The sequence below is a fragment of the Aquarana catesbeiana genome, linkage group LG10 (assembly GCF_042186555.1).
Source record: "Aquarana catesbeiana isolate 2022-GZ linkage group LG10, ASM4218655v1, whole genome shotgun sequence".
Classification (NCBI taxonomy): Eukaryota; Metazoa; Chordata; class Amphibia; order Anura; family Ranidae; genus Aquarana; species Aquarana catesbeiana.
In genome coordinates, this window is record NC_133333.1 from 167,956,373 (window position 1) to 167,969,157 (window position 12,785).

At 42.8% G+C, this 12,785-nt stretch overlaps 1 protein-coding gene across 10 annotated transcripts in view; it reads left to right on the plus strand.

The window, feature by feature from the left end:
* Positions 1 to 12,785, plus strand: part of MIB2 (MIB E3 ubiquitin protein ligase 2) — a 240,650-nt gene that overhangs the window by 191,898 nt on the left and 35,967 nt on the right. For all 10 annotated transcript variants that reach the window (XM_073602907.1, XM_073602908.1, XM_073602909.1 and 7 more), the window contains 5 exons: positions 1,496 to 1,658; positions 2,092 to 2,225; positions 3,249 to 3,397; positions 4,032 to 4,188; positions 8,149 to 8,303. In XM_073602907.1, coding sequence (XP_073459008.1) covers positions 1,496 to 1,658; positions 2,092 to 2,225; positions 3,249 to 3,397; positions 4,032 to 4,188; positions 8,149 to 8,303 — 758 coding nt within the window. The remainder of the gene's footprint in view (positions 1 to 1,495; positions 1,659 to 2,091; positions 2,226 to 3,248; positions 3,398 to 4,031; positions 4,189 to 8,148; positions 8,304 to 12,785) is intronic.

Sequence of the window (12,785 nt, forward strand, 5' to 3'; positions counted from 1 at the left end):
TAAAATTAATGTATGATTCCTCTTCAGACTTTGCTGAATCTCTGGTCCCACTTGACCAGGCATTTTGTATTTGACACAAGACTCTTCTAATTTGAATTGTAATACCAGGTCAGTGTTTTTGACAGAAGACCCAACTGTTCCTGTAGTCTTCCTGCAACAATATCTAAAGGCAATTTTTATCTTTAGCGCTGTCAAAATTGTATAGATGTTTTACTCCTTCATAGCTATTTTTTTCCTTCCACACAGTAAAATAACCAAAATATTATAGTAATTATAATTTCTAGTCTACACCACATGTCAATACTATATCTCATACATTCGAGTATCTCATACATCTGCAGACTTGCTTATGAAAGATTTATATTTTCCCTCTTCTCTAGTTTAAAACAGACTTTCAATGCCAAACGGAGGGTGGTTTTTTGCAAGCCCTATGTTCTCCAATACAAATGGCTTTAAACAAGCAGATGACCTAGAAAAACTTACCCCAGCCTACAACATTTCTGGGAGGTACAAGTTTTGTCACCATGCTTTACCGCTGCCTCCTGGGATAGCTGGGTGACTGAAATCTTGCAAGAATGCACCCTTGCAATGGGCTTGAGTGCATTCTTGTGGGTTTTTGAGCTCCCAGCTTTGCAGCAGGGAATGATGACCTCACTCGTGCTTCCCAAAAACTGGAGACTGGGGCCAAGGTAAGTAAATTTTTTTTCTGGGTAATCTGTTAGTATACAGATGAAACAGGGGGCTTGCAAAAAAGCAGACCTTATGTTTGCTGTTGAAGGTCCGCTTTCAATTTGCGTGCCAGTGGCTAGATGTCGCCTAAAGCTTCACAGTTACTATCCTGCTAATTGGCTTACCTTACACTCTGCCTACCAACTCCTCAGAGTGTGTAACAGTGTAAAATAACAGAACCCTGTAGTCAGGAGGAATATAAAAAACTATAGAGTAGTGTAGCTTGACACCATTATGTACTCTCCTGGGTTGGTAGACAGCATGTGAGTTTAGGCAATTGAACAGGGCTGTAATTGTCAAACTTTGGGTGATAAAGCTGAAATGTCAGGCTCAAACAAAATTAGAAGAGCAGCCAATGTAGGTTTTTATAGACAGCATTCTGGCTGGACTTTCCTTCTGTTGGGACAGCCTGAAGAAGCCAAATAAGTAGTCATGGTCTGAACTCTGAAGATGGCGTTCAGCCCAGAACTTCCCCCACACTCTTAGAATCTGAGTTTTTCAGGGGTGGTAGCAGTCAAAACTGCTTGCTAAGTTCTCAAAAAATGGCATGAAAGCCCACTGTGTGAACAAACCCTGGATCTAATGATCATTTTAGCATGTATTTTACTCTGACAGTAACCTTTGCTTATTCATGTTTTTTTCATATGCTAAGTTTCAAGTTGGCCAGGTTTTTGACAAAAGAAAAACAGTAACTCTTTCCTGTACTTGTCACTTGTGCTTTACCTGAAATGAATCCCCATTTTACATGTCCACTTTATTTTGTTAGGCTCTGGGTCAAATCGGCAAAGTTATCAAAGTGTTTGGAGATGGAGATATGAGAGTGTCAGTTGGTGGCCAGTCCTGGACATTTAACCCTGCTTGCCTCACTTCCTATCAGAGAGACAATGATGCCAATCTCATGACAACAGAAAATGCCAAGGAGTCCAAAAGTAAGCCAATTGCACAGCTATGATTAAAGAAGAAGAACTTGTCAGCCACTTATGTGTGTTATACCTGGTGCGTTTCTATAAATCTAATATTTACCCGTCGCCCTGGGTGAGTTGGCTGTGCCAACAGATTGAGGGCGCTGTGTTGCATGGTAGAGGTAGGGAGTGGCTTTCCCAACTCACTTTACTTGGCAATTGCAATTCTTGGCATTGGTCCCACTCCCTACCATATGGTGATTTGATTACAAATCTGCATTCAGTGGGTGGGCGCTCAATTGTAACCTTCAAAGTAGACATCAAAAAGAAGCGCCAACTGCACATAACCTGATATAAGTCAAGTTCAATGGTGAATTTTTTTTTATCAGAGTGAGGTTTTTTTGTTAATAACATGTTTAATTAAAAATGCATTTCACATAGTAAACGTTTCCATTGGCAGGTACACTGGTCTCCATTTTAGAAAAGATTCTGGCTCAGAAGACAGATTGTGAAAGTCCCTGTTCCCTGGTGATAGAAGCGGCCCAGGGAAACACTGGCAAAGTGAGGGAGATGCTCCAGAAGCACCCAGACAAGGTACCCCATACCTGAAAAGGCCCCTACTCCTTCCTTCATTATTCACACAGTCAGGAATGTCATTCATTGGAAGCAACCATGAAATCTTAGCTTTGAGTAGTGAGTTTAATGGTGTGCCACCTTTTTATACTCGTCATAACAATAGTGAGATTTCAGCCCCAAGGTTCCCAGTCTCGCCCCTCTACCCCCACCATTTTAAGGAGTTCTCACTTGTTGGTGTTTTCATTTATTTTATGTAATGGAACATGTATTAAGAGTAAAGCTGTGTGAATTTGATCTATTTGCCATCCCATGTTTTCAGCATAAAATATTTTTGCTTAGGTATGTGCATGCAATCATGTTCATTCTGTGAGGAATCCCTCAGTTTATGAATTCAAGCTATTGGGATTTGTAATTGCCAAGATTTTCTTTAGATCGACAAATTTCCATGTCCTCATATTTCATGTTTTGGCATAAAAAAGTGTGAACTAGTTTTCTGTTCTTCAATCAGCACACAGGAACCTCTTGACACATTAGGTGTAAAATTTCATGGTGTTGTGAGGGTTCAGATATTAAACAAGCATTAGAAAAAAAGAGAATGGTTCACGTCATCAATATCTACCAATTTTTAAAATTTTAGTTTTGAATGGGCTAGTCTTTCACATGTGGTGACTCATAATAGTGTGCACCCAGCAGATTCCTAGTTTATCCCTTTTGCTTGATTATCCAAAATTTAGTTTAGTGGGATTTGGCTGCCATCCAAGCAGGATTCCTCCCTTTGACTTGAGGCAAACCAGAACCTGGGCTGCTTTGCATCACCATCAGTCTGGCTTATTAAAAACCATGTAACCTTCCAGTGTATAATTTCCTTAACTCGTACTTTAGAATAAATGACTGCATCACCACTGGCAGGTGTTCCCACCAGCTGTCACAGATAAAATGAAAGTGCTCCGTTCACTTCTCAGTTCAAAGGCTCCATTTTCACCTTGCAGTACAAGGCCTCTGCTTGTGTGTTTGATGGTTGATGCTGTTTTTCCATGGTAGGTGGATATACGGAATCAGGGCAGGACAGCTCTACAGGTGGCTTCCCACTTGGGACACGTGGAGGTGGTGAAGATCTTGATTCAAGCCAATGCAAACATCGACCTTAAGGATGATGAAGGAGATTCTGCATTACATTATGCTGCTTATGGGTAAGAGCTGTACAGCTATGAAAATAAAAAATAGGACCAGTGAGCTAACAGTTTCAGGCTGCAGACAGGTAGGGAGGCCCAGAAGACTCAAAACCAGAGGTGCTTTTTATGTAAATATTGAGCAGGTCCTTACAAACAACCTCCATGTTTGACTATGATAAGGAGCTTCACTGATCAGTAAAGAAGGGATGTAAGGGCAACCTAAAGCTGAACTCCATGACAAAAAAACTATATTGGGCCTTTTGATGTGCAAAAAATATTACCTCTATTGATGCCTATCCCACGCTTCACTGCTGCTTTGTTTGGTAAAACTGTTTTTCATTCAGCCCCCACACACAGTACTGCAAGTGCTGAACATCCAGCGCTGAGACTTGTAGTTCCAGTTGAAGCACGTGGATTATAGCAGGATGCTTGTTGTACACCTCCTCCATTCAGGAAAACCTTCTAATATTTTCACTGAATGCAAAGCTTTCTGTGACTGGAGAAGGAGAGATCATGACAACCACCCAGTCGCATAAAGCCTTGCCCAGTTGATTCTGTATTATTGTATTAGACTTCGTTGTGATAATGCATTGCAGCTTTTATTTCTCCAGCTTTCTCAGAACGTTCCTCTAATTTATTGTTTTGTTCTCAGTAACCAGGGTGCTATCATCCGACTGTTGCTGGCAAAAGGAGCCAACGCCGAGTTACTTAATAATGCCAAGTGTACTGCTCTGTACATAGCTGTCAATAAAGGCTTCACAGAGGTGGTGCAAATACTCTGTATGCCCAACTGTGCCATCAATGTCCAGGTGAGCTGTGGGAGAATTACAGATGTACAGTAGGTGACAAGATGCCACCCATTCTATTCTATTCCAAGAATATTCTGTGTTACTATTTACTTTATATTGTATTTGGTAAAAATATGAATTCTGGTTAGACAAATTAAACTGTTTCACTGGTGCTCCTTTTCAGAATAAAGAAAATAGTGGGTTGATCACTGTGCTTCCTTTCACGTGCAAGAGTGCGCGTCAGACTAGAGCATTCCAGAGCTCACACAGGGCTGTCTGTCTTTGCTTTTAGCAGTTGAACAGGCTAAGGAGAGAGAGACACAAGAGAAATACTATATATACTGCTGGGAAAGGGGGCATTAAAGTGAAATTGTTGCATTGCCTTGCTTTTGCAAAGCACAGGATTGCTGTGATGTGGTTTGTGTTTTTATTATTATTATTTTTATTGCATTCAGTGCTATTTTAAAATTCTTACTTAGGAGTTGTAGCAGCAGATGAAGCTCTAGGCCAGGGATATGCAATTAGCGGACCTCCAGCTGTTGCAGAACTACAAGTACCATGAGGCATTGCAAGAGTCTGACAGCCACAAGCATGACACTCAGAGGCAGAGGCATGATGGGACTTGTAGTTTTGCAACAGCTGGAGGTCCGCTAATTGCATATCCCTGCTCTAGGCTATCTCCATTACTTCTGTTTAGCCATTCCACTACCATATCCTCAGTATCTGAAGCATTGTGAACGTCTGTTATTCATGGTTAATTATGGAGGTGGCACACTTCCTTCTCACTTTGATAGCACGTAGGGAGCCATGTGGATTTTCAGTTACACGGAGTATATTAAAAAGTGAGGAGTGCTGTGCTATATTAGAAAGCCCTGTATGCGCTGCGTGATAAACATCCTTCATTTTTTGTGGTAAAATAAAGATTTAATAACAAGAAGTAATGAAAATCTATATGAAAGGTCATTTTGTGTACTTAAATACATTAGATGAGCGTCTACTATTGCATTAACTTACTCAAAAGCAGAAATGGGTATTCATATTTTCTTTTATCTTACAGTACAGCACATAAGCTTTCAGTCTAAACTGATGGGTTATATGCTGCCTTCAGGTGATTAGACACTGACCCCCCCACCATGCAATCGGCAGTTTTGTGTTGGTGTTCTTAGGTGATTGATGTATCTGGTGTGAGAGAATATAGATAACTAGTAGGCCACTGCGCAGAGGGTATCAGCGTTCCTGGTCAGTGCTCCTATGCTTTGTGCTGTGGGGACTGTATGCAGACCCTGCACAAAGAAGGGAGCAGGGTTGGTCTCTAATGTTGCGACTGAACTGGATCCACAGTACAGGTGACGCGCCTAGGTACCTGGTACAGCATGTGCATGCCCACTAGGTGATCTCCAGGTCCAAGGTTGTGGTCCACCAATGAGGGAACCCAGTCCTTGAGGACTCCCTCACCTTTCCCCTATTCCCTCTTGGGGAGATGGGCCCGACCAAAGTGAGCGAAGTTACCAATCATTGGCCCTGGGGATACTTTTCAGGGTGTGTCAAGTCAGCCTGTTTAAAAGTTGCTCTATGTGGTTGGTAGTCTGTCACCAACCAATTACCGGTGCAGGCAGATTGGAGTTACAGGCCCTTTAAAATGATCTTACCTCACTCCTTATGACTGCTGGTCGCATTCGGCTGGGCAGGCCCTCAGAAGTCTGTACATGCGGCGGACAGGCACCACTTTGGGCACTACGACACATGTGCAACAGCCATATTGGCATTCCCAACCTGGTAAGGCCAATATGCATAGACCATCTTGGTGCTCCTGCTTTCCCATGGCGTATGTGCAGGCACCATTCTGTCCTCTGAATGACAGGTACGGATGCCATAAACAATGAGCGGGTGTATGTGCGGATGCCCTTTCCTGTCAGAGTGTGTTTCAGCAGGACACGCGAAGCAAGCGGCTTCGTACTCAGGTTCCCACTGCTAGCCAGCCTGACAGTTCAAATGGAGGGGTTATTGGCTGAGGCGGGTTATACAGTACCTTCAGTTGAGTGTACGTGCTCAGCGTCATATCCAGAGGTTGTCTTTGGGAAATAGACATATGAGTGCTGCCAGCATTGCTGCAGAGGTTGAAGGGGTGGGGGAGTCAGCCTGTCAGTGTTCAGACCGTACGCCGCACACTGCATCAAAATGGACTGCTTGGCTGTCATCCCAGAAGGAAGCCTCTTCTAAAGATGATGCACAAAAAAGCCTGCAAACAGTTTGCTGAAGACAAGCAGACTAAGAATATGGATTACAGGAACCATGTCCTGTGGTCTGATGTGACCAAGATATACTTATTTGGTTCAGATGGTGTCAAGCGTGTGTGGCGGCAACTAGGTGAGGAGTACAAAGCCAAGTATGTCTTGACTACAGTCAAGCATGGTGGTGGGAGTGTCATGGTCTGGGGCTGCATGAGTGCTGCCAGCACTGGGGAGCTACAGTTCATTGAGGGAATAATAAATGCCAACATGTACTGTGACGTACTGAGGCAGAGCATGATCCCCTACCTTCAGGGACTAGGCCGCAGGGCAGTATTCCAACATAACGACCCCAAACACACCTCCAAGACGACCACTGCCTTGCTAAAGAAGCTGAAGGTAAAGGTGATGGACTGGCCAAATATGTCTCCAGACCTAAACCCTATTGAGCATCTGTGGGGCATCCTCAAACAGAAGGTGGAAGAGCGTACGGTCTCTAACATCCACCAGCTCCGTGATGTCATCATGGAGTAGTGGAAGAGGACTCCAGTGGCAACCTGTGAAGCTCTGGTGAACTCCATGTCCAAGAGGGTTAAGGCAGTGCTGGAAAATAATGGTGGCCACACAAAATATTGACACTTTGGGCCCAATTTGGACATTTTCACTTAGGGGTGTACTCACTTTTGTTGCCAGTGGTTTAGACATTAATGGCTGTGTGTTGAGTTATTTTGAGGGGGCAGCAAATTTACACTGTTATACAAGCTGTACATTCACTATTTTACATTGTAGCAAAGTGTCATTTCTTCAGTGTTGTCACATGAAAAGATATAATAAAATATTTCCAAAAATGTGAGGGTGTACTCACTTTTGTGAGATACTGTATATATACACACACAGTATACTAAAAATCCAAATGGCTGCCTCTATGCTACCAAAGGGAGAGGGAAGTGTGCCACCTCCATGATAGACGGAAGTGAAAATCACAAGTGCACGGTAGTGGAATGGCTAAACAGAAGTAGTGTAGAGTAGCCTATAGCGCCACCTGCTGGCTACAACTGCTAAATATCAAATTTTCATAAGCAATATAGTTTTATATTAATGCAACTATAGTTAAGACTCATCGCTTTTTATTAGCCCTGAATGTAATAAAAAAGAAGATAAATACAAAATTGAAAGCCTGTGTCCTGTACTGTCCTCCAAGAAAATACATTTACCAGTAAGTAAAGAATACAGTTTTTGCATAGTTACATTGGTCTAGTTTGTGCGAATGTAAGTGTCACCCTTGTGGGATCCCCTTGGAAGCTCAAAATCATTGTGGTAGGCATTGCTACCACAGTGATTGCCGCTAGCCTCTGGGTCCTTTACTCAGCGGCTGTTCTCCTGCTTAGTGAACACAGGAGGTCGCTTGATGGTTTGGCACGGGGACCGTTCAGAGAAAACATTGCATTTTTTCAAAGGATGCAAAGTGTTTTCTGAATGGTACCAGTGCTAAGCAAGTAACCTCCTGTGTTCACTTAGCAGATGGGTAGCTGCTCTGCACAGAACCCGGAATCTAGTAGCGGTACCTACTACAGTGATTTCCAGCTTCTACGGGAATCAGCCAGGTATGACACATGCATACTTACACTGGTCCAAGCTGGACCAATGTAACGATGTAAAAATAAGCATGCCTGGAATTCGGCTTTAAGAAGAGTCACTATTTTATCGTTAACTAAGCAGAAAGTAAAGCCTACGTTTGTATATCTCCTCTTAGGACTTACATGGAGACACACCGCTGCATTATGCTATCACAGCAGACTACAGAAGTATCATAGAGATCCTTACTGAAGTACCAAATATTGATTTCACTGTGCAGAATCAGCAAGGCTTCAATCTGCTTCATCACTCAGCTCTGAAAGGGAATGTTTTGTAAGTTAATGCTTTTGGAATTCCTTATCAGTCGACCCTCAGCCATGTTGTTGTCACTGGTCTCTGCTCCAACAGAATATCTCTACAGAGCATGCTTGTACATTTTGGTGTATGTTCCATTAGAACAGGCTAAGAAACACTCATCTGATCATTGCACTAGCATTACTTTTCAGCCCAGTGTTGAGGCAGATCTTCTGTCTGGGCCCTTGGCTGTCACGGAATAAGCATTTGGGGGTCAAATCCTGTCCAACTTGGCCCATAATGGAAAAAGGTGTGGCACAGTGCAACACTACCTGGCACTTGTGGGATTGGGGGAGCATGCAACCAGCCTCCCTGTGACAGTGCCAGGTAATAACAAGGACCTGGGGAAGGATGTGACCATATCCTTGGGTTGATGACACAGTTGACTTAAAGGCCAGCTGCAGAGGAGTAAGGGGCTGCGAGGGAGCATAGGTAATGTATGGCGGTTGGGTCCTGCATGGGCAAGGTGACGATGTCTCTTTAAATTAAGTGTTGCTGCAACATTTTTTGTGTCAGGGGTGGTTTGCTGCAGTGCAGAGACCCTGATATGCATGAAGTATGGTCTCTCTAATGGAAATTCTGGCTGCAACACTATCATACACCTGCCCTACTGATCATTGGATGACTGCTGCATTAACAAACAAATTAATTATCTAAAACTTCAGATCTGAAGCATTTTCTTTGTGTCAGACCACTTTATTCTGGTTGTAATGACAGGTCTACTCAGATTCATCATTTTATTGTTTATTGTTTAAAAAAGAATAGAAACCCTTGAAAATGACTGCATGGTTTGATATGCAAACACATTTTGCTGTTTGCATGTTCCTAATAAAGTAGCCATTGAGTGCAGACTTATTTCACGCTGAGATTATATACAGTATCATTTTTGGTGGGCTATTCCTGCTACCCATCTCAGTCTAATTTTACATTAATCTCTGTGTAAAGTTGAATTTTTGGGACTGATGTTTGAGTGTTACAAGCGTTTGTCTAAAGTGGAATGACGGGTTTAAATTCAATACATTTTGCACTCACAGCAGAAACTAAAAGGCAATGTATAGTTTAAAGTAGTATATAGTAATTAATGTATAGTGGACAAAATCATGATTTTTTTTTTTTTTTGTACAGCCATTCTAAGTGCCTAAATTTGTCCTTATATCAACTTCCTGTGATCCTCTGCACAGCAGAGATTGATTGGTAGAGGGAGGGCGAACACTGCAAGATACTCAAAAATCTACTGCAATGCAAAGTACACAGCTTTGTCAGTAAACCTAGCAGATTACAACAAACTGTAAAAATGTCTGTGAGCTATACTTGTCTGGTCAGTCTGTCAGTCATTAGGTCTTTCATGCAGCATTCTTCCACTGGAGGGGGCTGTGACTCATACGGGTTTCCTAATAGGGCAAAGTGACATCTCTGTTGCACAGATGAAGACAAACTAGGCAAATGAACCATTGACTTGACATGTTCCTCTGACTAATAGCTGTGTTGTGAAATATAATTTTATGTCATCAACATTTTCACCGCATATTTTGGAATTTAGCTCAAAAGGTTTAGCAGCTGCCCTTAATCATCAAGTGAATAGCAGAAATATTTAGAGTTATTTCTAATTATGGAAAGATTGCTAAAGAGAACCTATATTCAAATGTTAACTGGAAGCTATGTTAACAGTCTTAGCAGGTTGGCAAAATAAAGGGTATTAGAAGGACTGCAATGCTTAACTTTTGTGGAGAAAATGCAGCTCCAGGCTGGCATTTGGTGAAATGTGAAGGGTCAGCCAATCTGAACTCTAATTTTCCCTTTCAATACACTTTAGATCACATGACCAAATACTTAGGTTTTGGACATGTAACCTGCATTAGTGGCATTTATACCATTGCAGAACATACATGCAGATCAATAGCACTTATTTCACTGACTGCATGCTTGTTCAGGGTGGTGCAATTGGCATTTTCAAAAGGTGAGCAATGTTAAACTCCATGTGATAGATAACAAGGTGTTAAATTGAGCCTAACATTAAATAAGCATGGAGTCTTCTGTTGCTGATCTCTCTTTTTAAAAATGCTGTCTGGCTATCAGGCTGACTCTTTAAGAACCACATCATACTTTTATCCTGTTTCTGGTAAAAACTCACCAGTGGCAAGATTGCTTACAAGGAAGAGACATACCTGCTTAAACATTGCCTCTCCCTCTTTGGTCAGATGGGACAGACAACACTGACATGTGACATTCTGCAGTGTTTCCCTCAGTGAGGGAGCAACACCTCATTCATCTGACCGGTGAGGGAGCGACACCATCAAAGCACTTGAATACTTTCTCTACATTTTGTAGCAGTCCTGACACTGGAGAGTTCTCTTTAGTGATAAGATTGCATGTGTGCCATGGGTTCCAATTTAATACTGTTAATCATGGACCTGGGACAACTATGCAGATATTGGACCTGTCACTTTTCCTCTGAACTACCTGATCTACAGGGTTGTTCTGAGTCAGTAACACAGAAAGTATTATAGCCAGTGGGTAAAACAATTACAGTCATGTTGTTAACATTTTCAGAAAGAGGTCATTCATAGCAGCCCCCGAGTTCCCAAGGTCTGCACGTGCGTTGCAGCAGTTGTGAGGAGTTTCTACATGCTTTGTTGGATTTTCAATTAATGTAATCACTGGAGTTCCCAAGAGACATGGGAAGGGGGTGACCCAGCTGATAAGACTCCACCAATACCTATAATATGACTTTCTTTATCGTACATCATGGGACACAGAGCCTTAAGTAATTACTTAATGGGTTATAGCCTACCGTCAGGTGTTGACACTGGTAAACCCTAATTAAGGAAGTTTACTCCCCTATATAACCCCTCCTCCTTTCAGGAGCACATCAGTTTTTTCGCCAGTGTCTAAGGTGTTGGTCACGAGTGAAGAAGTGCTCTGAGGAGCTCCAGGAGGGATCCATGCTGGATTTAAATTCCTCCATAAAAAGAAACCAGATCCATCCAGAAGTGCCCCTGAGGCTTAAAATGGATGATACCTGGGACCTCGTATCTGAAGCACGAGGTTTTGCCTGTATTGCCTATCTTAGTAGGGCTGGACCCCAGGAACCCAGGGCTTAGGTCTTGTTACATTACCTCAAGCTTCCTGATGTGGGGTGCTATACAAGGCCCAAGGCAGTTGGACCCCGTTTTTAATGGACCCAGTTCTTGAAGGTTTGTTAAACATAACCCGCCGTGATGGGTGAAAGCTGGATTTTCTGTTAAATCAGCAAAATCTTGTGGCGAGGACAAGGTAAGGAAAGAGAGACCTGGATATTAAAAACATCTATACATTTCTTTCATTGAAGGAAAAATGTTGTCATGCCTTAAAATTTCCACTAGATGGAGTCTATGCACATGCCTTACTCTGTTGTTTCACTGTTTGCTCAGTTCCGTGCCTGGCTGTACAGTGTGTGGAAGCAGATTTTTGCAAGGTAGGAAAAGCTGCAAAAAATGTCTTCTTTCTTCCCCTGATGGGACCAGAGGGTTAGGGGACAGCAGCGCTGTACCCCCTCTCCCCCCGCCGTGGAGGAGACGGAGGGTCCCACTATTATACCACTGAAAGTTTGTTACTGTGGCTGTATTTTTTACACAGGTCAGTGCCTCACTGCAGGAGGCTCTGCCGCCCCTCCCCCCCTTATGTTGGGTGTGGGGAGGGGGCGGGGCCTAACGCCGGTGCTGTGAAATGTCCACTGATGAACGGCATGCTAATAGCAGATAAATACAGCTGTGTCAGTCTCTCCTCTGCTGATGAGGAGGAAACAAGTTGCCTGCACACAGGGACACACAAACTGTGGGACACGTATGGGTTGCAAAACTGGCATTTCCTGATTCAGGAAGGACACCCTTTTCCAGCACTAAGCTGATCTATATAGCAATTTTAGAAGTATTGACTATTTTCAGCGATTTAATGCAATGTGTATAGCACCTCTGTTTTTGTACTTAGGACTATGCCTGCCAAAAAAGACACCACAGAAGCCAAAAGAGTAAAGGTTTCACCCCCAGGCATTGGAATTTCAAGCTGTATTTCCACGCTATCTTCCTCGCCTGAATTACCAATCATGGCAACTCAGGGTGAGCCATTAGAGCAAATTGTTGGTGCAGCTGCCTCTCACATCTCAGCACCTGCACACATGACTGAAGAAACCCTTTCCTCCTCACTCCAGGGTCTGGAAGAAAGACTAGCGGCTTTAATTGCATCCTCCGTTCAAATGGATAGGAAACGTACTAGGTCCCCCGCTTCAGCTTTACAAAGGGAACAGTGGGCACACAATGAGGTTCTACCCTCAATCAATCAAGAAGAGCTTACTAATGATTCTTCTACTGAGGAAACAACGGTAGATGAACCTTTTTCAGCGTCTCAATATGAAAAATTGCTGATACAAACTCTTACAGAAATGGTTTGTTCCTCTTTCATGCTGCCTCTAACAGAGTCTCCTGA